The 24,688-nt window shown below is 36.7% G+C and overlaps 3 protein-coding genes across 12 annotated transcripts in view; all 3 read left to right on the forward strand.

Moving 5' to 3' along the window:
* Nucleotides 1-12,731, forward strand: part of LOC113058000 (myotubularin-related protein 5-like) — a 58,320-nt gene extending 45,589 nt beyond the window's left edge. For 3 of the 6 annotated variants that reach the window (XM_026225676.1, XM_026225680.1, XM_026225689.1), the window contains 21 exons: nt 2,108-2,300; nt 2,547-2,674; nt 3,112-3,287; nt 4,133-4,269; nt 4,358-4,565; nt 4,657-4,853; nt 5,748-5,885; nt 6,023-6,118; nt 6,323-6,397; nt 6,736-6,908; nt 7,014-7,196; nt 7,308-7,409; nt 7,496-7,681; nt 9,225-9,351; nt 9,591-9,721; nt 9,839-10,078; nt 10,162-10,269; nt 10,352-10,557; nt 11,440-11,527; nt 11,650-11,781; nt 11,863-12,731. In XM_026225676.1, the coding sequence (XP_026081461.1) occupies nt 2,108-2,300; nt 2,547-2,674; nt 3,112-3,287; nt 4,133-4,269; nt 4,358-4,565; nt 4,657-4,853; nt 5,748-5,885; nt 6,023-6,118; nt 6,323-6,397; nt 6,736-6,908; nt 7,014-7,196; nt 7,308-7,409; nt 7,496-7,681; nt 9,225-9,351; nt 9,591-9,721; nt 9,839-10,078; nt 10,162-10,269; nt 10,352-10,557; nt 11,440-11,527; nt 11,650-11,781; nt 11,863-11,961 (3,123 nt within the window). In that variant the 3' untranslated portion in view covers nt 11,962-12,731. The remainder of the gene's footprint in view (nt 1-2,107; nt 2,301-2,546; nt 2,675-3,111; nt 3,288-4,132; nt 4,270-4,357; nt 4,566-4,656; nt 4,854-5,747; nt 5,886-6,022; nt 6,119-6,322; nt 6,398-6,735; nt 6,909-7,013; nt 7,197-7,307; nt 7,410-7,495; nt 7,682-9,224; nt 9,352-9,590; nt 9,722-9,838; nt 10,079-10,161; nt 10,270-10,351; nt 10,558-11,439; nt 11,528-11,649; nt 11,782-11,862) is intronic. The other 3 variants (XM_026225693.1, XM_026225696.1, XM_026225684.1) reach the window with 2 other exon arrangements.
* A 2,122-nt stretch (nt 12,732-14,853) lies between these two features.
* Nucleotides 14,854-18,895, forward strand: LOC113058040 (H/ACA ribonucleoprotein complex non-core subunit NAF1-like). Its single transcript, XM_026225703.1, has 9 exons — nt 14,854-14,988; nt 15,910-16,487; nt 16,633-16,804; nt 16,967-17,060; nt 17,447-17,529; nt 17,708-17,868; nt 17,989-18,040; nt 18,211-18,301; nt 18,428-18,895. The coding sequence occupies exons 1-9, from the start codon at nt 14,950-14,952 to the stop codon at nt 18,751-18,753; spliced, it is 1,596 nt and encodes a 531-aa protein (XP_026081488.1). The 5' UTR covers nt 14,854-14,949; the 3' UTR covers nt 18,754-18,895.
* A 2,852-nt stretch (nt 18,896-21,747) lies between these two features.
* The window catches only part of LOC113058055 (coiled-coil domain-containing protein 136-like), a 31,204-nt gene continuing 28,263 nt past the window's right edge, over nt 21,748-24,688 (forward strand). For 3 of the 5 annotated variants that reach the window (XR_003277909.1, XM_026225726.1, XM_026225751.1), the window contains exons 1-2: nt 21,749-21,878; nt 22,140-22,364. Coding sequence is in view for 4 of the 5 variants with exons in the window: in XM_026225726.1 (XP_026081511.1) it covers nt 22,310-22,364 (55 nt within the window). In the remaining variant the exon portion in view is untranslated. Of the gene's footprint in view, nt 21,879-21,946; nt 22,051-22,139; nt 22,365-24,688 lie in introns of all 5 variants that reach the window. The other 2 variants (XM_026225735.1, XM_026225743.1) reach the window with 2 other exon arrangements.

A 24,688-nucleotide genomic window follows, 5' to 3' on the forward strand; every position in this document is an offset into this window, starting at 1 on the left:
TGGTCTTATTGGCCTGCTGTTCTGAGCACACTTTAGTCTGCCATTCTGCTGTGCTTTCCTTTAACACAAAGGTTGGATTTTATCAAAGATCTTGGTACAACATTATTTTATTTTATTTTATTTTGGTGTTTACTCATGTGGTTCCAGATATATATTTTTTTATTATTTTTGAAATAATGTATTTTTTATTCACCTTATTTAAATAAAAAATCTTCACTCTAAAATTATTAGTTCACCTTGAAACTAAAGTGAAATTTATTTATTCATTCATGCTCATCTCCTTTCAAATTTTTTTAAATTTTTTTTATAAATTGTCTTCATTTACACTCTATCTTGTCACACCAGAAATATTTTACTTAGTTTCTTTCAATTAATTATTTTAGTATTTAAAAACAAAAGTATGCACCTAAAATTAAATGAAAAATTATCTTCACCCTAATATTATTAATTCATTCTAAAATTAAAGTTATATTTATTTGCTCATGCCCATGTCCTTTCAGACATTTTATTTTATTTATTTATTTATTTTTTATCATGATATAGTAAATTATTTTGATTTACACACCCTCATGCCATTCAACATCTGCTTGACTTAATTTTATTTATTTAATTATTTGCTTATTTATTTACATTTTATGTATTTACCGTCATTTTATAGAAACGAACACCTGCTAAATAAACTACTATGTTTGTTTTCCATGGATGAAAGGAAGTCATATGGGTTTGGAAGAACATGAGTAAATTTACTCATCTTGAACTACTCCTTTAAGCACAAGGCCAGAACAGTGCAGTGAAGTGTGATAAAGACCTTGCCGTGTTTTTGGACTTTTTCACTCTACTGAGTTCTAAAGACTGCTGGAAAAGCAGTCATGCATCTTTCATCACTCAATGCCTAGCAACCAATGCTGTCACAGGATGCCAGCATTGAGCACTTTCCCAAGAAATCAAACAGGAGAGTGTGAATGGAGCCCACCTGCTGTACAGCGCTAGACAGATGGACTCAAGATCACTTCCCTTCACAAGAACACATTTCTCTGGAAGACAGTAGATTCTCATGAGATCTGGATATCATTCAGAGTCTCAGCACTAAATGTGATTAAATATGCTCATGCATAAGCATCTAGAGACTGTTTTGGTCTAGATGAAAAAATTGGCTGTGCTTCACCGTTTTTTTTTTTTTTGGACTCATAATGCATTTGTTTATTTGGGAAAAATGCTCAGTGGCATAAACATAGGCTTTTTTTCCCAGATAAAAATGTTGCTTCTGGCATATCTGGACATGTGAAATTAAATTGCGAAAGAACTGTGGGACAGAATGTTTTACATCCAAATTATAAATACACTTATCCAAGTGTCCCAGTCAGCATGGAAAATTGAAATTGACCCTGTTTACTTTATAATGCATGTGAACGGTCCTGTTGTGTGTGGTTCATCAGGGCTCATTATATAAAATATTTGTCTTTTGTAATCTTTCATCCAAATATTACATACTGTTTTGTTAATGAACTCTTTCTATAATATTGTAAAAAAAAAAAAAGTATTTTTAATAATGTATTATTTATTAATAATTAAATTTAAAATATGTAATTTAAGTAAACAAAGATGTTTAATTTTTTTTAACTTATTTTTACTTAAAAAAACAATTATATTTTCTAAAAATCATTAATTCAGGCAATTTATTAAAAAACTAAAATAATGTAATTTAAATATAGTTTATTTATTAATAATGAAGTAAAAATGTAATGTAAGGAAAAAAAAGGCATCAGTTCAAATCTAATCTAATCAGTTCCTAATGGATAAAAACACTCACACTTTGATAGAATATTCTGTTTTACTCAATGTTTTACTACAAAATTCAGTTTCATGTCGACCTGAAACTTTCTGATGAATTTGGTTCATTAGATTAAAAGTGTTTTTACATGCTCAAGAAAGAGGAAAATGCACCTTTGCTGTGTTTTTGTGTTCAGTTTCCTCCAGTTCTTGACCTGTTGAAGCATTCTGCATGTTTGCAATGAAGTGTTTCATATTTGAGATATATATTCATGATATATATACTGACTTTGCTCGTTTCCTCTTTCTTTTCCTCTTTCTGTCTCTCTGACTCCAGCCCAAGCTTTTGAGACCAACGCTGCTCCCCGGTGAGGAGTTTGTGATGGACGGCATGCGTGTGCACCTTATAACAGACGGCCGAGAGGAAGCCACGGGCGCCTTGGGTGGTCCGCCCCTGCTGCCCGCCGAGGGAGCCATCTTCCTTTCTAACTACCGCCTCATATTCAAGGGAACACCTACTGACCCCCTCGGTACACTCCTATTGGACAAAGTCATGCTTGTCGTTTGGGGTTTGATTTGTGTAGTTCGTTTAGAGCAGCTTACTTTAGTGAAGTCTCTGCAGTCATGCTGTTGGGATGCTGGGGTTTATGAATTCTAGAAATGTCCTGCATGTCCTGCAATGTCACACTGTGAAATTGAAAATGAAAACCAATGTGCATGTTACACAAAAAGCCTTTTTGTAGGTGCATTCAGTTTGACATGTTTGTATCGTGCAGTCGGAGAGCAAGTGGTCACGCGCTCCTTCCCCATCGCCTCCCTCACGAAAGAGAAGCGGATCTCTGTTAACCTTCCCATGGATCAGTTAGTCCAGGAGGGGCTCCAGCTGCGTTCCTGCACCTTTCAGGTATTGGGTATCACCTGACCTTTCTCTGTTTCCTGTTAACTCCAGAACTCACATTACATTAAGTGCACAAAAAATCCTTTCTATTCAGTTATTTCAGGTTAATATGATATAATTCTAGTATTTTATTATCATTTTATATATATTTATAATTCCAAAATATGTATTAAATACAATATTAGTAATTTTTTGTTTTAATGTTTGTTTATATTTATTGAATATTTAATATATATTTTTAATTAATATTTAGTATTATTTGGATGCCAAAGAAAAACTCAAGAGAATGACGTCTAATGGGTTTTGCTTGCAAATATTGCTTGCAAGTGTTTTATTAAGCTATATTTTTGAATTAGTAATGTGAGAATTGATCAAAACCCTTTCTTATTCAGTTAACACAGACTAGTGTTACATTATATATCATTTTTTCTTGTGTCATGAAGCTGATGAAGATTGCCTTTGATGAGGAGGTGGCGTCAGATCTCGCAGAGGTGTTCAGGAAGCACATGCATAAGCTCAGATACCCACAGCACGTCCAGGGCACATTTGCCTTCACCGTGGGTCAGTCTGCCAAGCTGGCGGTGGAGCACAAGACCAAGGACAAGAACCAGTCGCTAAAGTAAGAACTCTATGGATGCTGACCTGTGTGACACGGCTCCCAGTTTAGACCATTTCTGTTTTTCCAATCGTTTCTGTCTCACACACACATGCGGTTTCTTTCTAGATCCAGCCTCTTCTTGTTTGTGTCTCAGTAACACTGGTCAAAAACTGAGAGAGAGGGAAAGAAATAACGTGTAGTGGCGCTGACAAGCAGTAAATTATTCAGCAGTGGAAATTGCGTTAAGATCCTGCATTAGCTGCAAATGGGTGTCAAGGCCAACTCAGATACGCTTTTGAGTGCAGGACCAATCGTCTTCAAGCGCTTTTGAGAGCAGCTTTTAACGTTTTTGAAAAATACACCTCAGATATGATATGCATTTAAATGGCAAATCTTCCCTCTAGACTTGGAAAGTGCTTGATACTTCCACACAAACATAATTCACTTTGGTCTGTGTGAATTTTCATATTATAGTTTTTATATGATATAAAAATAATGAAACAAATATAAAATGTTTTATTTAGTCTGAATATTAAATTAGATATAAGTTGTGCCCATTATTCACACATATTTAACATTTTAAGAACGTGTATGAATAGTAAAGTGTATGTGTGTGTGTGTGTGTGTGTGTGTGTGTATGTATGTATGTATGTATGTATGTATGTATGTATGTATATATATATATATATATATATATATATATATATATATTTTTTTTTTTTTTTTTTTTTTATATAGATTTTATATTTTAAAATATATTTTTATATTTAAAGAAATATGCATGTTAAGTCTTGATATAAGTCTTAAACATAACATAAATCAGATTTTTCAAGTGATTCAAATGTTTGAGCCACTGTTTCTTCTAGAACGCTGTCTAGAAACCTTGTTAAAACTGCAAAGAGGACCATCGGACGTCAGTATGTCACCCGGAAGAAGTATTCTCCACCAACCTTGGAAAACCGTAGCAGTTTTCAGTCAGAGATGGACGAGGATGAGATCTCTGGTAAGAAAAAAAACACACATTTAGAACTGATAAGAGTGATGGCTGATATGTGATTGTGTAATATGATGCAACCTCTCTGACTGAGCAGTGTCTGAGGAGCCGGACCAGAGTTCACTCACGCTCTCCTCCACCATCCGCTCGTCAGACCGGCAGACCATGAGTAATGTGGTCGAGCGGGCCTGCTGTCGGGACTACCAGCGGCTGGGACTGGGAACGCTCAGCAACAGCCTGACCCGCTCCAAAAACGAGCCCTTCAGGATCTCCACCGTCAACCGGATGTACACAGTCTGCCGAAGGTCAGAAACACAAGTTCAGTCTCAGTAAAACCATAATGTTAGCACCGCAATTATACCTTAATCTCACTGGCTGCTTGTTTGTGTGTTTCAGTTATCCAGGGTTACTGATCGTGCCTCAGAGCATCCCCGATGCCACCATCCAGCGCATCTGCCGCTGCTACCGGCAGAACCGCTTCCCTGTGGTGTGCTGGAGGAACTCACGCACCAAAGCTGTGCTGCTGCGCTCGGCCGGCCTGCATGCTAAAGGCGTCGTGGGCTTCTTCAAATCCCCCAATGCGCCCACAGCAGGTCAGAGTCAGAAGCAAAAAAAATTTTTTTTAAAAGAGATGGAGGTAGCTTTTCTCTTATATTTAGAATTATCTATTTAAAGTTATTATATAACAATATCTTGTTACATTTTTTTTAGAAATAGGATTAAGTGTTATTTTGTGTGCTTGTGTATATATAAACACAATTATATTATTTATCTATTCTTTAAATTTTATTTATTTTATTTTTTATTATAATATGTGTTCCTGTGGCTCAAGTGGTAGAGCATTGCGTTAGCAGTGCAAGGTTGTGGGTTCGATTCCCAGGGAACACGTTAAGTAAAAAATGTTACCCTGAATGCACTGCAAGTCGCTTTGGTTAAAAGTGTCTGCTAAATCCATAACTTCATTTATTAATTTTTTTATATTCATTTTTATATATTTTTATTGCAATAATAAATTATAATATATTTTCAGTTTTTATTTGCATTTGTTTACGTTTTACTAATTGTGTAATGTGCTTTTGTCATTTTGTTTCATATTATTTAGCTTCATTTTTTTTTTTTTGCTTTGCTTTTTTAATTTTAGTATTTCAACTAATCTTTTCATCTTATTTTATATTTAAGCATTATTTTATTTAGCAAGAACTGTTTTGTCATTTTATTTAACTATAACTACACTTGTAAATATATTAATTTCTATTATATCCATCCATGCTTTTTGCAGACACTTTCATACTTTTTATCTGTTGATGAATTCCCTGGGAATTGAACCCATGACCTTTGGGGTGTTAGTACTGTGCTGTTTGATATCTACTATTAAGCCCAGTTCTCTTAGTACTAGGCCACATAAAGCAGATTAGAACAGGAAGAGATCAACCAGAGCATATTAATGGTATAAAACTTAAAGTAAACATGTTTGTGGTTGGTTTCAGGCCCATCGCAGGCTGACTCCACCAGCCTGGAGCAGGAGAAGTACCTGCAGGCCATCATCAGCTCCATGCCCTCATACAGCGAGGCCAGTGGGAGGAACACGCTCAGCGGCTTCACCTCCGCACACATGAGCAACTCAGGTTAGGGTTAACCTTTAACCCTTGCTTAACCCTAACAATACTAATCCTCCCAGAGAATGTCAATTAGGTATACCTTAACAATTCACTTGTGATATTCTCCCCCAAATGTGTTACATGTGTCATTTTTGGGGCCTCAGACTCATCAGACAAGCTGAGGCAGCCTAAAATAGGAGCTTTAATGAAACAAGTCATGGGGACTAAAGAGGATGTTCCAGGAACCTTCAGTCGAGGAGGTGAGAGTGTGTTTTTAAGATCCTCACAACTTAACCCGCCATCCATTCATCTGTTCCCAACCATTTGTCAAGTTCTTTATTCAACTATAATTTTTGACATCCAATCCCATATGGGGATTTTTTTTTTTTTTGCATTGGCTTATTATTGGCTGCTCTATTATGTTTGCTGATAGTAATGGGCATTTTTATGTCATCTGACCTTAGCGCTGGGTCAGAGGGCAAGGGTCATCTCCCTCTCTCAGCCTAGAGTTTCTGTCAAGGCCCGCAACTCGCCTAGAGGTACAGTAGGCCCGCCCCTGCTCTCAAATCTAACTAATCAAATCTCTCGACAATGATTCTAGCGGGTTTGAGCACTAAGTGTCCCTGAAGTGTTGTCGTTCTCTTTTCCTTTGCTAACTAATCACTGACCAACATGTCTGTTTGATTTATTTGTATTGTGCGTGAGGATGGGATGCGCATCTCATTGCATGTGATCCACCAAATTGTCATTTGTCTGGTGTTTGTAGAAATCACAAATTCTGAAACATGCCAATTCACACACAGGTGATTCCACAACGCAGAACTGATCGCCCATTCTACATCAGTGAATGATTTTCATTGGTCTTTGTGTTTCCCAGGAAAATGGGGCAGTATTCGTGGTAGTGGGCGGCTCAGCACGTATAACCCTGACGTGGGGAACAGGCTGGCTGGGAAAGAGTCCCCCCAGGCTAATGGAGGCCCATCCGAGACCTATTTCCTTCGCCAACAGAGAGCGTACCTCTACATCATTGGAGACAAGTCCCAGCTCAAGGTTACTAGCTTAAATACTAAACTCTCAAGAGATTTGAGAGTTTGACAATGATCATTGTATTTAAATCAATCTAAACTAAGCCCTCAGTCTTCTTGTTGTGGTCAGGGTGGAAAGCAGGACTCCTTCCAGCAGTGGGAGGTGGTGCCTATCGAGGTCTTTGATGTTCGGCAGCTGAAGAACAGTTTCAAGAAGCTGATGAAAGCTTGTGTGCCTTCTGCACCCAACACTGAACCAAACGCAAACATGACCTTTCACCGATGCCTGGAGGAATCGGAGTGGATGAATCTGGTACCTTACCCATTTTCCCCTTTTACTTGGGTTAATTTAACACTTAAAGATACAGTGTATTGGTCAGTTGGTTCTACAATATTTTATGTTCTTGATGTTTGTGTCCCATAGCTTCACAAGGTTCTACAGGTGTCCGTTCTGGTTGTGGAACTCCTGGAAACCGCTTCCTCCGTCATGGTTAGTTTGGAAGATGGCTGGGATGTCACAACACAGGTAGGACAAACACCTAAGCATGCATGAGCTGTGTCTGCCATGTATTTTGTTTGTCCATGTCTGCATTAATGCTGTGTTGGATGCAGGTGGTGTCCCTGGTGCAACTTCTGTCGGATCCGTACTACCGAACTATTGATGGTTTCAGGCTGCTCGTGGAGAAAGAGTGGTTGTCGTTCGGTCATCGATTCAGCCACCGTGGAGCCCAGACACTAGCCAGCCAGAGCAGTGGATTCACACCTGTCTTCCTGCAGTTCCTCGACTGTGTGCACCAGGTATGTGTACTGGTGGCTGTCTAATACAGGTTTTCCAGTGGGTGGCACCAATAATCAGAGAGCACAGTTGCTGATAACGTTCTCAACCTGCCCCATATTTGCTGGTTGGGAAATCACTATACACTGCACAAGCATTTGTGATGATGAATCCACGTATTTTAACTTTTTAAAACTCTCTTTTATGTTCCACCATTTTCTTTATGCACTCAGATGCATGGCATCATTGCAAGATGGATATTTCATTTGTTTATATGTATTCTTCATTCAGATTTTCAGTGGAGCTGTTTAAATCTATTTCTAGAAAGTTCTTATCTTGTCCATCGTAAAACTTACACCAGCTGTTTGTTGGGTGATGATAAGGAGGAATCACCCCTTTCTTGGAAGGTCTTGTCTAATGAAAAGGAAAAAGAATAAACCTTGTATGATTGGTGATAGGATGAGCAGGTACAGAAAGGCAGCTTGTGAATACATACTGATCTACACATACTTGTCCCAACTTTCTGCTTTGTCACTCTAAACAGACCACACCTTCAAAGATTAGAGATACCTTACCCAAACTCATCCGAGTTGCCCAAGCCTTCTAGCTGATTTACCCTGAAGATAAGGATAGACTTTCTTTCCCCACACGTTTAAAGAATAAGATTGCTTAATAGTGGGATTTCGGAACAGTGAATCTGAACTTGACAAGAAATCTAAGGTGATTGATATCTCTTACACAATGAAGTCGATTAAGCTTCTAGAAATCCAGGAGAGCTTGTTTCTTATCTCATGTCCTTCTTACTGAAAAGGCAGTTTGGAAGAAGAAAACTTGTCCTCTCTGTTCCTTTGAAATGGCTTTTTCCTAAACACTAGTGCTCCAGTTTACAATATAGGTGTCCCACAAGGTTCAGTCTAGAGATGTCCCGATACCACTTTCTCATTTCCTAAACCGATGCCGCTGCTTTGGCTATTTGCCGATTCCGATATCAATCCGATAATTTTATTTTATTATTTTAATTTTATTTTATTTCTAATACTACTTCTAATAATAAAATAAAAGAGATTACTCTGCTCAATTAGCCACCTAAAACATATCAGTTGATTAAGAAAGACTGGCACACTTTATTCAAACACTACAAAAATAAACAAATAAACAAACAAACAAACAAATAAATAAATAAAAAATACAGGTAGTACTTTAGACTTAAAGCTACCAACAGGTTTAATGCTGTTTAAAATAATTTAAACAGCAGCATGGTTGGGGGGATGGGTGGGGTGTATTTGTTCGGGGTGGGCGATATGGCAAAATATCATGATTTTATCATGATTGTTTGTCATGTTGGTTTTTCTATTTTGCAGGCTGTTTGAGCATTATAGCCAAACTAACATCCCTATTAAAAAGACAAAGCTTGTTACATTAAGGTAACAAAATATGAAAAAGTATGGCAGATATTTAGGCCAAAGTGGGAGAAGATAAAAATCCATGTTTAATGCTAGCAGATTTAATTAATTGTTCTGCAGCTTAAGATCTGATGATCATTTCCTCTGCTCATTTTCCCAACAGATCCATCTACAGTTCCCCATGGAGTTTGAGTTCAGTCAGTACTATCTGAAGTTCCTAGCCTACCACTACGTCTCCAACCGCTTCCGCACCTTCCTGCTGGACTCAGACTATGAGCGCATAGAGCTTGGTGAGTCTAAATTGCCTACCAAGAAATGAATCAGCAACTTATTAAATGCTGTGTAATGCCAACTTGTCAAGATGACTCATAATGAGATTGTGATCAGATCTTTTTCAATATTATTGCACTGTCATTGTGAAGTACTATTAAAAGTCAAGTGATGTATTACAGGAAGTTTCAGGATGCTTATTTATAGCATTCAATCACTGAACCCTGTTTGGCCCTATCCCAATGTATTGTCTTTGTAGGTGTCTTGTATGAGGAAAAAGGTGAGAGGAAGAATCCTCAGGTGTGCAAGTCTGTCTGGGATTACATTGACCGGCTCAACAAGAAGACCCCCATATTCTACAACTACATGTTTTCACCTGAGGAGGAAGAGGTAACTTTCTAATTTTGTTCTCACATTCTAACATAGTTTTGAAACAAAATGTGACTAAATGACTCTAGTGCCCTCTATTGGTTAGTAAGTGTAACTTGATTTTCTTTTGTCTTGCAGGTCTTAAAGCCCTACAGTTTTATCTCCAACTTGAAGGTTTGGGACTTTTACACAGAGGAAACACTTTCTGAGGGTCCGTCCTTTGACTGGGAATTAGTGCGGGGTCGGCCGGAGAAGCCACTGGAGGAAGCTGGTGATAGACAGGAGACGACGGCCCCCAAGTCCCAGCGGAGGATCGTATGGCCGTGTTATGACAGCCTCAGTAAAGTACTGCCTGATGCCATCACCAAACTCTTGCAGGTGAGAAATAAATAAGTCGTAATTATAATTAAGTTGTCTTCATACATGTATGCTGATGACCTTCTTAATATATTTTTATTCAGGATGTGCAGAACCTGGAAACTGAGTTGGGACAACCAATGGAAAAATGGAAAGACACCTGGGACAAGATTAAGACGGCCCAACGGGTTGAGTCCAGACTAGAGAGCAGGGTAAGAGATGGATTACCATCTTACCTTTATCTACAAATTACTAATGGGATGGTGTACTAATATTTAGTTCCTTTTTCCCCAGCACTCGTTCTCCAGCTCTCTGCTCATGTCATCTAATCTGAGTCACCAGCGGCGCTCTCAGGGTGTGTATCTGCAGGAGAGCGGGGTCGGCTCCTCCATCAACCTGGCACTGGACTGTGAGGTCAGCGCCACATCCACACCTGCAGCTGGTCGACCCAGTACCAGCACACTCTACAGCCAGTTCCAGAGCACTGAGAGCGAGAACAGGTCTGTGAACACACTCTTCATCGGTCACATTGGGGCAATGACATTTTCAACTTCAATGTTTGTTTGTTTGTTTTTTATTAAATTTCAGGTTAAAAGGTTAACATTTTATGAATGTATAATGGAAAGTGTAAAGTATATTATAGCCCCCCCAATTCTTAAGAATTTATATATATATATATATATATATATATATATATATATATATATATATATACACACACACACACACACATATATACACATATACTTTTTTTTTCTTTACCATTGTTGTCATTGTAAAACTATTAAATAGTAATTGACATGATGAAATGCTAAATAAAAATATAGAAATATTAGATTCATTGTGAGTATTTATTTTTAGAAATGTTGCCTTGGCAGCTAACTGGAATAGATAAGTTAAAGTTGAAGTATTAAAATGACAAAAATTTTAAGAAAACAGTTTAAAGATTAATCTAAATATTGTAAAAAACCCACATTTTAACAAAAATTTTAATGAAAATTGAAACTGTAAAAATAAAGGCTAATAAATAATACTAATATGTGTGTATGTGTATATATATATATATATATATATATATATATATATATATATATATATATATATTATATATATATATATATATATATATATATATATATATATATATATATATATATATATATATATATATATATATTTTTTTTTTTTTTTTTTTTTTTTTTTTTTTACAAATAATGCATATAAATATGTTTTAGCAAATATAATTGATGTCATTTTAATATGAACTCAAAAACTTCATCTTAATAAAACTGCACAATGCTCTTTACTGTAGGTTTGCATGTTTGAAGGTTAGAACATCTTTTGAATTAAAATGTAATTTTTCTTTTCTTTTTTGGATGTAGGAGCTTTGAGGGTATTTTATACAAAAAAGGCGCATTGCTGAAACCTTGGAAACCGCGTTGGTTTGTACTGGATAAGACCAAACACCAGGTACTTGCTGCACTGAAAACTTTGGTTTCGGAACTGTAATTGATTCAGTAAACAAAGCATGCGTGTCATAAATTAAAATGTATTATTTTCCAATGTGTTTATTCATTTTCTCTTTTTCCTAGTTGCGATACTATGAATCAAGGAAAGATAAAGAGTGTAAGGGAGTGATTGATCTAGCTGAAGTGGAATCTGTCTTTCCTGGGACGCCCACAATGGGAGCACCTAAAAACATAGATGACAAAGCCTTCTTTGATGTACGGCCTCTATAATTCCATCAGTGCATGTTGCATTATTTGACCATGGTTCATGATTAATGTTTTTCCCCATTCTTTCAGCTCAAGACGACCAAAAGAGTGTATAACTTCTGTGCCCAGGACAACAAAAATGCCCAGTTATGGATGGATAGTATTCAGAGTTGCCTATCAGATGCGTAGGGGGAGGGGCCTTGCAGAGGACAGAACTGTGACACTTTGTGGGGGGCGGAGCCAGTGACGGAAAATGCTCATAGCCAATGGGCAGTGCTTGCCTGCTGTTTACAGAGGGAAGTTGGACAGGCTTCCGTATTGGTGGTATTGAACTTTACGATGTCGCACCTCACCACATTTCAGCGTTTTTGTTTTAAAAAAACATGCCGAAAATATACAAAAACCCAAGAAATCCCTTAAAGACTGATATATGTGGACTCACCCATGCTTGGCTTGTTTCAAACACACCTATTCGCCCTGGATGTTGTCCTACGCTTGTTCGAAAAGACATGACCTGCGATTCTTCATCCCATATTGCTGAAATACTGCCAATGGCACCTTAAGCTATGCAGGGGCCCAAAAAATGCCCAATAACTAGCCACAGCTCACAAAAGAGTGACCTTTAACCCCTTCTGATCTCCTTACTGTCACTATGCCACTGCTTGGAATCGTCCATCGAGTCTGGACTCACACATCACAAATTCTGCCTTCTCATTGGACGGTCAAGTTCTCTCGCTCCCTTCTGATTGGTGGCTTCGTCCGTGCAACGGTTCATGAAGGATTTAGTGTTTTCTTTCACATTATCTACATGGAAATAATCTAAAAGCGTTCATTCTCATCACTTTCGACCAAGTCCAAACAGTTATCAAGATGCCATCCGGAGATTCAGATTGGACTGTTTACAAACTAAATTCTTGGGTTCTTCCTATGAACGTTAAAACCACTATTGCTATTGAGAATTGAAGGGATGTTGAAGGAAAACGAGGGATGTGTTTTGTCATAATTGATTTTTAGAAGACGAAAAACGCAGACTTAAAAGGGGAAAATGGTGTGTGGATGGGTTTCATGACCTCTTCATTTTATCAAGTGTCTGTTTACACCAATCAGAGGCCAGAGACTGGAGCTGCTCGCCGTGACACCTGGTTTCAGCATCATTTCCTGTAACGAAAGTATGCGAATTGTAAATATGCATTCTAAAGGGGTATAGATGTATTATTGGATCTGAATGAGATATCAGACCTGCCATATCTTATTTAGTTTCTGAAAAACTGAATCCGCCTGTTCCAAAATCAGATGCCGGTTGTCATGCTCTTCTGTTCTCCAGCCTCTGAGCCCTGGATCTGTCAGAATCAGTGTTTATTTAGTCTGTTACCTGTTCTGTTCAATCCTGTACATAGAGGAGTTTGTTTATATTATTCCTTTAGAGAAAGAGTCTATTTTGCTGGACTTGGTGAGGATGCATAAAAGTATCGCCTGTTTATCACAGGACTGCACTGTTGCAGGGTTGTTGTTTTATTTTTATTTTTTTTTATTATTATTCCAAATACATGAACTAACACACACATACACAAACACATGGTGTAAAATAGGGTAAAACTTCAGAATCGTTGACAACGAAATTTGAATTGTAGAAATTGTTTTTTGTTCCAATAACTCCCTTGTATATAATACTCGAATATGTATGTTAATGGTAGTAATTTATTTAACTTTGTCTCCTGAATATGACATCACCACTTAACTTTTAAATTAGATATCCAATATGTGCCATTGTTTATCTATATGTTAACGTGACTAAGGATATATATATATATATATATATATATATATATATATATATATATATATATATATATATATATAATTTGTATTTTATTTTTTTGAAACCTTGGGATTTGTCTCATTAAATAAACCCTACATTTATTTTCTTTTTTTTTTCCTCTTTAAAGTGATACTTGCTCAGTACAAGTTCACATAATTTGAGTCCTAGGGGTGTCGCAGGTTTCATAACAATTGAGCAAAATTATATCATAAAACTGCATAACGTTTTTAATTATTTATTTTTCATACTTTTTTAATTCGATTTATTTCATCTGATCCAGGTTGTTGTCAATCATGCCGTATATTTTTTAGAATTAAACCACTGTGGGCTTCGTGGCCTCCTGACATTTCTGTGTGTGCTGCTTTTTGTCTCCGTTTACTAGTGTCACTGCAAAGTTTTATATTCGTTTAAAAATTAGAATATATATCCTAATCCTTCATTAAACCATCAGAATGTGTAACTCAAACTGATAGATGGGGGTGAATAATTTTACCGTTTAGTTAAATTAGAAGCGAAAAAAATTATTTATGCTTTAATAGTATTCCAAAGCAATAAAATAACCCAAGAAATAATAATTATGTATCATTTACTCAACCTCATCTCCTAAATCTGTATGATTTTTTTTCTCAAGACGTTGAAGGCCAAATGAAGGCCACTTTCATCATTCGCTTTCAATGAAAAACGCAGTTTTTAAATCTTTTTTTTGTGTTCCACGGAAACAGTTATACAGGTTTTGTGTAACATGAGGATGTGCAAATAATTTTACTTATAAAACTTAGAAATCATTTTGTGTACCCTGCATTTTAAACGTACAAGTACATGGATTTATGTAGAGACCCATAGCTCCATCTGCTGGTATTGTATTAACATTACACTAGCCGTAGCTTGGTTCAAATGATGTTTTGGAAGCCAAATTCAGGTCTGATATTCACGTTTAACATGAAATTAATAATGACGCGAATCAAGCATTTCATTTTCAATTTTATCTTTAGCTGAGAGTCCAGACACTAAATCATTGCATTGCAGGTTTATACTAGTGCTTCTGTACCTCAGGCGGCTACATGAGTAACGTTAGCTGACATTGCATTTAACTTAGAAAACAAGGGGATTTTTTTTGCATTTATTTCGTAAGTGTTTCTAAGCGTTCTCCATATTAATACAAAACATTCATATATCTTTAAATATAGGTGATGAACACGCGTTTACTTTATTTTTAAACATTTAATTATTATTTTGCCATTCACATTTGGGACTTTTATTTTGGAATGGTCTTTACTGTTCCTGTTGTTGTGACGCCAATGACGTAAAATCGTTTTTGAAGCGCTTTCTTCACGCTGCTCTCACGTGGAAACCTAAACATGGAGAATTCAAGCACAGAGAACGTAACTGATGGCCAGGTAAAGGATGTTTTATAACCTTACCTATGTTTTGATCGTTCAGTAGTTTAGGCAGACTTGGTAACGTTACGTACTGAATTCCTACTAACGGTTAGAAAAGTGTACATTTGAAATTACTTAAAACGTGGATTATAAACGAGCATGTGCTTCAACCCACAACAGTACAGTCACAATTATGAACTGGCGATGGATAATGCAGCTCACAATGAGAGAATGAAATATCAAATGTTGGATGGTAAATTGGATTGCAAGTCACAGCATTACTGCCACCCTCCTCGGTTACTAATCTTGCATTCTGATTAACGTACTTGGGGCCCTCGGTATTTATCCAAATAAAAAAGATATCACTAATAAAGCAACGAACAGCACTATATCATTAAAATGATTTGCACTTATGTTAGATGTAGAACTGACATAAGTTTTCTGTACAGAAAAGGCTGTTTTATTTTACATGTGGCGGGTCGCCCCCGTGTTTATATCACGTCACCATATCATGTAGTTTACCGCGTTATGACGAAAACAACGATAATAATATATTTGCGTAATTATTTTTATATAAAATGCTTTAAGTCAAGTCAGTGCTCAAGCCATTTTAAAAGCATAAACAAAAGTAACAATTTAAAGGTATAGTCAAACGCGACAGGCATTTAAATCGATTTAAATTAAAATTTAATTAAATTTAAATATTTAAATTTATGCATTTAGCAGACGATTTTATCCAAAGCGACTTACAGTGCATTCAGGCGAATCATGTGTTCCCGGGGATTTAAATGTCAGAAATGTAGATTTAATAAGTCCAACCCACAATCTAGAAACGTAATCAAACTCCATGAAGTTCGTATTGTGTTGTTATCTTAGATCACAATAACAATAAATCTGATGTATTGTGTTTTAACTGTTACAATCTTGTTTCTTTTACAGAATCCAGATCAAGAATCTGAAAAAGAGAAAATGGAATTGGATATTAATAATACACAGTTTCAGACTGAAACTACATGTGATCAGAACTTTGATTCTCAACTTGGACCAACAGATGAGCCATGCACCAGTGGTCAGTCTGAACAACTAGGAGATCAGTGCAGCAGAGGTCAGCTTGAACCACCATTGGAATCATTTACCAGTGATCAGTTTGGACTGAAAAGGGATCAGAGCTCCTGTAGCGAACTTGGACCAACAGCAGAACCTTTTACCATGGATCAGACTGAACAAACAGGAGATCAGGGCACTGGTGGTTCATCTGGACTGACAGCAGACCACTGCACCAGCATTAAATCTGATCAAACTGGAGATCAGAGCTCAAGTGGTCAGCTTGAGCCAACAGGAGAACCCTTATCCAGCAATCAGTCTGGACTGGCAGGGGATCAGATCTCCAGCATTCAGACTGGACCTGAAGAGATCCGGAGTGGAATTGTGGTTAGTCCACACTCTGGAACTGGATCATTGGGTCTGCTGAGCATGCAGTACAGAGGAAACGGCTCAGATGACAACTGTTCAGACAGGTAAGATAAGAGGACATGAAAATCTGTGCTTAGATATCTTCCTATAACGCTCATTTATGATAATTTTATCATTATATACATAGTGTAAATAAAAAACTAATCTTATTGATTATAATTGATTAATTCTTATTTTAATGTGATTCAGTGACTCAGACTCTTCGTCCTCCACATCCTCCTCATCAACCTCCTCATCCTCTTCCTCCTCTGAGCCTTTTAATTTAGTCATGAACAATGCGGAAGATGACGATGAAGGTGTTGCCATGGGCAATGAGAAAAAGCCTACACCACTGAAAACCCAGAATGAGCTGCTTATCGAGGTGAGAGGGAGAGGCAAACGCCAATCTATAAACCAAACTGCTGTTTCTGTTGGCAGTATTTCTCAGTTTCCTGAGCTTTCCACTTGTAATCGAATAAACTAAGAGCAATCTTAATGTCAGACATGAAAGAGAATGAAGTTTAAGTTATCTTCTGTTGTGTAGGACCTTCCTGCAGTGGAGAACCTCCACATCAGCCTTCCAGAAGATACAGAGATGGAGCCCATTGGCACAATATCGAGTGTTGTGGAGCAGTTAGGTATACAGGCATCTGCCATTCTCAAAGCATAACTTTTCCTGTCATACAAGGAATTTTTTTTTTTAAAGATGCATTTATTTGATAAATGCATCTTTAAAATGCATCTTTATACATTAAAAAATACTGTAAAGAGTAATTATTATCTCAAATATATTTTAAAATGTAATTTATTCCTATGATGCAAAATTGAATTCTCAGCATCATTACTCCAGTCTTCATTGTCACGTGATCCTTTTTTGTTATGAATAAATAAATATTTATCAGCTAATTTAGCATAAAAATTTTTTTTTTTCATATTTTTACATCTTCACTGAGAGGCATCATGTAAGCTTTGTCTTGACTGAATTTAGAGGACATTTCATATAAAGGCGATTCATTTTATTTAGTGATTGTGGAGTCGTACAAGAACACACCACCACTGAATGAAGACAGTGTGTTATTCACCAAAAACAGAACCTCTATTGGCAAGGTCAGTAACAGTTATCCTTCTGTGGCCTATTTTATTTTTTTGTAACCATCCTTAAAATTATCTGTTGTCTTATAAGGTGGTGATTATAACACTTGAACTTCTTGATTAAGTCTTCATATTGTCCAATAAACAGAAGTTTTTTTTTTTGTTGGACTAAATATTGTCGGTTTCTCCTTAGATCTTTGAAGTGTTCGGTCCAGTTTGTCAGCCATACTATGCTTTGAGGTTCAACTCCCATGACGATATCGACCAGAAAGATCTTAAAATTCGAGATACAGTTTACTTCGCGCCCAAAATTAAAGATTTCACCGATTACATCTTTACACAGCTTCTCCAAGAGTGAGTACCTCATCATTTGAGAAAACTTGGGTGTGTTTTACTGAAATGCGATATATATTTTTTTCTGCTGTGGTATTTTCTCCAAAAAACATTACATACAAATTATTTCTCTCAAACAAGGACCAAGGGCTCAGATGCATCCTGGAAAAATGACCAAGAACCACCCCTTGAGGTAAATGTGAATCTATTTTATAACAATTATTTAGGAAATCAGGTCAGCGAAGGCTTAAACTCTAGGGAATAGAGTGATATCCTGCCCTAATAGTGTGTCATCAGTATTATCTGTTAATAAGTGATGGTTTAACCTCTCAACTGATTGGTTTTTATTCTGTGTGTATGTAGGCACTTGATTTTAGTGATGATGAGAAAGAGAGGCTCGCCAAACAGAAGCTTAAAGAGCATAAGAGACGGCAAAAAAACGATTCTGACTCAGGTGAGTCAAATTTATCTTTTTTTATTTATTTTATTACTGATATGAGTTGAATTCGAACCTGTTTGAGCACCACAAATAATGTTCATATGTACTAACTGCACTGTTAACCACTGTTTGACTTTCCAGAGGATGAATCGGATGCCCATAAATGTCTGCCCCCTCATAAATCCGGCCGGCGGAAGCCTCGACAGAACCGCAGCGTTCCTCGTGGGCAGCACCACAATCGTGGTGGTGCTATTCATAGCAACTATCACGCTCGGCCCCCCTTCCCACCTGACTACATGTTCCCCCCTCCAGATCCACACATGTTTCCCTTCCAGGGCCCAATGATGCAACCCTTTCCCGGACCGCCACCCTTTCACATGGGAATGGCCCCTTGGCCCCCAGGGCCACATCAGGGCTTCATGTTCCAGCCCCCACCTCCACCTCCTCCTCCACCGTATAATCAGTAAAGCTGTGACTGAATCCTCTTTACAACCTGCGCCCTTAAAGGGGATCACAATCTTTATTCCAGTGTATAGTATGAGTCAAGCATAACTGTATATTATTAGCAATTTTTCATTTTGTATTAAAAATGATTAATTTCTCATTTTCAGTGTGTCTCTTTCACTGTTCTCTATTTTCGAAGTAGCTGTATTCTATTTATTACAAGCATACACTAAAAATGAGATAACGGTTCCTGATTTTCATTAAAACAGCCTAATTTAGTTTTAATGTTTATTATTACAACAAGTGTTTTCCTGCCAAGAACTGTGCGTTATTATATGTTATTATTGACAATATTTAATTGCCAGTTTTGTAAAGGCATTTAGTGAATGAAATGAGTCGTTCCTATGCTCTTCCTTTGGGTTAATTTAAAAAGTTAAAACAAAAAAAGACAATATTCATAGGCCCTCCTGTCTAAGATGATTTTAATAAAGATAAATAAACTCAGAAATCGCATGCTGGTTTAATGTTGTACATCTTTATTTACTCAACCCTAAGTCTTATTTGGGCCTGTTTGAAAACCACTGATTTAATCCAATCTGTTCTTCAATCAAAAATCATGCCCCTGGTCTATTATGTTCAAAATGGCATCAGTTTCATGCCCTATCCCATGATCCCATATCCCTTTTCCTACTGATATAATTTATGTCCCGGGATGCTCTTATCTTTCTGTTGTTTAGAAACAGCAATTCTGAACTCAGGAACCCGAGCATTGTGACTCAAGGTCGCAGAGTGTTTCCAGCAGATTGGCAGTGCTCAGGGCAATGCAATCCATCTGGGAACTGGCAGTTTCATTCACTTCAGTGCAATATGGAGCACCTGGATGGGGAAAGTGTGGACTGCAATTGTTATCTCAACCATGTTTGAAGCTCTGAAACAGGAAGAAAATGTTATTACACCGTGACAGCTTTATTTAATAACTGGGCATGCATTTACATTATTAATCTTTTTTTATTTTTTCATAAATCTGCCTTGAAGAATTTGAAGAGATGTTAAGACGATCACCAAACTGTGTGTATATAAAATGTATTGTATGAATAAATGAAAATAAGCATTCTAGTTAATTAAAATGTAAAAAAAAAAAAAAAAATAAATACTTTGCAGTTGACCAGAAACATTAACTACACACATAGTTAGTTCATATGTTCATATCTAGTAATTAACTAGTTGACAATTAACATAGTTGACAATTTCACCATTTTGACTTAAAATTTCAAAGGCCTTGTCTGGCCAACCACGTGACATTTTCTAGACTAAAACTCTATACATTTTCTAAAACTCATAGTCACACAATGCTGATATTGTTAACATTAATAATTTAAGAAAAAGTACAACAATAATAATCATTTGCACGGTCTGATGTGAGCTAATCATCTTTAGAATAAATCAGCGATTTATTGTAATACTTTTTTCCTCAGCTGGTAAGAACAAATGGGTTTGCTATGACTTGTTGGAAGAAAATTGTTAGAGGAAAAAATGGACACGGATCGGCCTAGTCTAAATTAGGCTAACATATCGATCTTTTGCTGTGGTAAATCGTTTGTTTCTGCAGTTACAAAGGAGTTTTGGTCAGTTTGTTAGCTTTAAGCTTAAAACATTGATTCCCTTTGAGCTATTTTAGTGTGTTTATGTGAAACGGAGAGAAAATGACCGACACTGAGCTTGTTAACGGACTCCCAAATAAACAACACGTAACCTTGAGCAGGAGTATCCGTGTAAGTATGTGGTTAAACCTTCAGTTTACACTTTACACAGGACCCGTTCCCAATGACTTTCTTCATTTAACGGGAAGATTTCGGGCCTCGTTTCAGCTGCAGCTCGTCACGTTTTCTCTCTCACTCGTTGACACGCAGTCTGAATGGTTTTGCAGGCAGAGCTTCTGCGAATGACAAAATGTCTCTCAGGCAGCTGTAGTTTCTTAATGAATGAAGCAAGGTTCCTTCCCTAACTGTGGCAATTGGTAAGAACAACATCTGCTGCACATTGCATCTCCTACAGGCCATTGTAAATCGAGATACACTTGTGAGAAGGCTAATCTGACCAAGATACGAGACACAAATAAGAGTTCTTGTCTCCTCACTAGTGTATTTATATATAGACGATCCCTCCTGACAGTTTAGCATTAGTATGTTTGTTTATTGCTGTTAGAATAGCATACTTGCTACTTTTTCTTTAAGCTAATAATTTCAATAACACTACTCAACAAATTTTACTATTTGCTATTTATTTATATTTGTTAATGTCTATTTGTATAATTTTTACTATCTGTTAATACTAGCATTAAAAACGGGGACCTCTACAAAATAAACAGTTCCTCTGTATTTAATATTTATAGGTATGTGTTTAAGTATATATATATATTTGGTGCAATAACTTCAGGCACAGCTTTAATGTGACATTATTTGAGGTCTAAAACATGGCATATTTTTTTAAACAAAAATGTTTATTATTGTCATTATTATTATTATTTTCCAGAGCTGCATAGAATGAAGGCTTAAAATAATAAAATAATAATCCTTGATAATATTTAATAAAACAAATTATTATTATTATTATTATTATTCCAGAGCTGCATAGAATGAAGGCTTAAAATAATAATATCTGATAACTTTTAATAAAACTGATTAAGAATTAACTTAAATAAATAGTAAAAATAACATAAAATGAATAATTAAATAAAATAATAATAAGAGTCAAATTGAATGAAATATATTACTAGAAATATCTTACATCAAATGTCTTATACCAAACTTACTTCTGGTTTTTAATTAGTTACTTTGCAGTTATCATGGACCCAAAATGTATATCAGTGCAAAAAGCATCAAGATGTCCTCAAAAGTTGGATCTGTGAGACAATGGACCACACAAAGCAATAGCACAGTTAACAGATGAGTGAAGAGCAAACTGAGGTTAAAGATAAATGGGGGAGCAAGAGAGCCAGAGCGAGTGAGCGAGCGAGAGAGAGAGCGAGGGGGAAGGAAGGAGGGAGGAGAGGCGAGAGGAGGGCGCGCAGTAAACGACACATAATGCACAGCGAGTAACGGGAACATAAGCTGTCAGTGTCCTGAGCTGCACACAGATCTCATTAAAGGTAAGCAGAGCAATGCTTTCTGTGTGTTTGAATGATCATGCTGCTGAAATACCCTTGATGCTGTGCAGGGTTTCAGGCTTTGTTTTGTACAGAGGTGACGATAAGAAAAACAGAGAGCAGAGGAGAGAGTGAGAGAACTGCACAGTTGTTCAGGAAGAGCAATAAATCAACTGTAAGCAGTTTAGACGGTGATTTCCGCAGTCGTTTAGAAGGATATCGAACTGATCTGTGTGTATTTGTGTGTGTGTGTGTGTGTTTCAGGATGTATCGACCGTCGCAGCACAGTGTGTGTGGAGCCTGACATTCCTCGCAGGGCTGTGTGTGATTGTCCCTTCTGTTTTCTGACCATTATCACTGCGCCTGCTTCATTGGCGAGCGTGTTTGGACATCTCCCCCCCCCCAACTTCCTGAGGCCTGTCGCCACGACAACCATGGACTGCGGATTGCGTCTGCCGCCCGTCATTGAGGAGGTCTTGGAACCTGCAGGTGTGTGTGTGTGTTGTGTGTGTGATGCATCTACAGGTGTTCAGTTGTGCATGGAAATAATTCTTGTTTTCTCTCCCTCTACCTGCCTCTGCATTGTTATCTGGTCTGTCATGAGGCAGAAGGTTGTTTGGAAGGATGAGACGGTCTCGCTGTCTTTATCTGATGTTAAATAGAGACAGAGAAAGTGTCAGTCAAAGGAAAGGTTATGTGTGTATCTTGGGGAAGACGAGATATGTGTAGGTAAACATCCAACCTCGCCTCAGACACTGATGTCATTATGTGATGGTGGTTTTCTGCTTACACGTCATCTAGTGCAACTGCTAGTAAAATTGTGTTCGATATTAAGATTTATGTTCAGATAATATGTTTTGCGTTAAAACTTAATTTTCTTAAAGGCACAATATGTACGATTTTCTGACTTGTGTACTTATATTATCCCAAATGTTTCAAAGAATGTTTAAATCCAGAGAAATTGGCAATTTTAACTAGTGATACAGACCAATTTTTGGTGATTTTGATGATTTCGATGATTTTGTTTTGGAGAAAACGTATGGAAACACCGAAGACAGTTTAATATGTTGTGTGTTTTAATAGACCGGTGATGACATAAACATATGGAAACACTAAATGATGACCGCATAGAGTAGCATTATAACAGAACTTTCAAAACGTATCTAGTATGATAAAACGGCGCTGCTTTTTTCCCCACATACGCACGACTGGAAGGAGCTGAAGTAGTCGACTGTGGCATAATAAAAGCTCCGTTGCTTTCGAGCCATGTGTCGCACTCGTTCAGTGGCCTCTTTTTGTTTCGGCTGCTTTCAGCCTCACTTTGCTTCATTCTACTACGTTCATAAATCATTAGCTCATCCATGAACATGATTTCTGCCGGTGTCCCGTAGGATTGCATTAGCCACAACTCCCATGATTCCACACTCAGTCACAGCATCATCAAACTATTCTACCTGGTCTTTGTTTATTTTGTATATGCGCCCTCTAGAGGTGAAGAATTATATATTGTGCCTTTAAGTCATTGGCATTTCATCTTTTTTAAACAAATAAAATGTAGTTACTTTTTAATGCTTATTTCACTATTTTTCAGTAATAATAATAATAATAATAATTTGCCAATACGGTAAAAAATAAACCAAGAGAAACAAAATTCTTAGCAAGTTTTAATTGTCTTTTTTGACAATTTATTTAGGTGTTTTATTTAATTATTTTTGTTTTGCTGAAAAAACATGGATTAGGATTGTTAAAAAAAAAAACTAATTATAGCAACAACAACAACGATAAATAATAATAATAATAATTTTTGTAATGCCTCAATGCCGTTATTATTATTGTTGTTGTTATTATTATTATTATTATTATTATTAATCTATCCATGTGTATTATTCTTATTTTTGTCAACTTAAGAATGGAATTGCAATAATAATAAGAATATGATAAGAATAAGAATTTGTAATCTATCTCTGTGTATTCTTATTCTTATTGACTTAAAAAATGGAATTTGCAAAAAAACAGAAACAAAAACTACTTTTGAGGGAATAAACGTTCAAATAAATAGTTGCCTCTCAATATTAAAAGATATGGAAAGTATTTAAAGTAATAATAATAATAATAATAATAATAAAAAAAGTGTTTACGAACTACCCTCCATCATAGCTCGAAATAAACATTAGCACCTAAACATATTCAAACTTGCCAAATTTTGACACCATTGATTCTCATGCTTTTCATAACCAATCTTATCAACCCACCAAGTTTGGTGTACTGTGGTCTGCTTGTGAATTAAGCCTGTTTTGTTTTCACATGCTCTATATTTGCAAGTAAATTGGAGTCGCTTTGTTACCATAGATGGGAACGCTTTGAAGATGTGCAGCGAAGGATGATGGGAAACCAAATACTGACTTTCAGATATGTTTCATGCTCACTGGGGTGTTGTTATGAAACTATCATGTTTGCAGTGTTTGGGGGCATACACTTATAGGCACACTGCAATGCTGCAGATTTCTCCTTGGAAGGGCTTTTACGTCTTAAATAGCTGATGTCTGAGCACTAGGGGGATTGTTTTAAATTGTGCATCTGATCAAAAGCAGTGCCGTATGTGATCTTCAAAGCTTCAGTCCCACCTTTTCTATCTCCATTGCTCCTTTCCCAGAGAACCTCGCATCCTGTCACAAGATGCACAAGGATTGTTTCACTTGATCTTACATGGTATTACCGCAGTAAATTGGGACATATGCTTCTGTAGGTGGACCTGAGATGGAGAGATAGATTGAAGGAGGTTTAAAATCTCCTGTGGTGTTTGGGGAGCAATA

Source organism: Carassius auratus, chromosome 4 (genome assembly GCF_003368295.1).
Source record: "Carassius auratus strain Wakin chromosome 4, ASM336829v1, whole genome shotgun sequence".
NCBI lineage: Eukaryota > Metazoa > Chordata > Actinopteri > Cypriniformes > Cyprinidae > Carassius > Carassius auratus.

Excerpts from the sequence above, each read along its gene's own strand:
- LOC113058040 (XM_026225703.1), top strand. The coding sequence starts at position 14,950 with ATGGAGAATTCAAGCACAGAGAACGTAACTGATGGCCAG. Across the intron at positions 16,488-16,632 it reads GATGACAACTGTTCAGACAG|TGACTCAGACTCTTCGTCCT; the intron begins GTAAGATAAGAG and ends AATGTGATTCAG. Across the intron at positions 18,041-18,210 it reads ACCAAGAACCACCCCTTGAG|GCACTTGATTTTAGTGATGA; the intron begins GTAAATGTGAAT and ends GTGTGTATGTAG.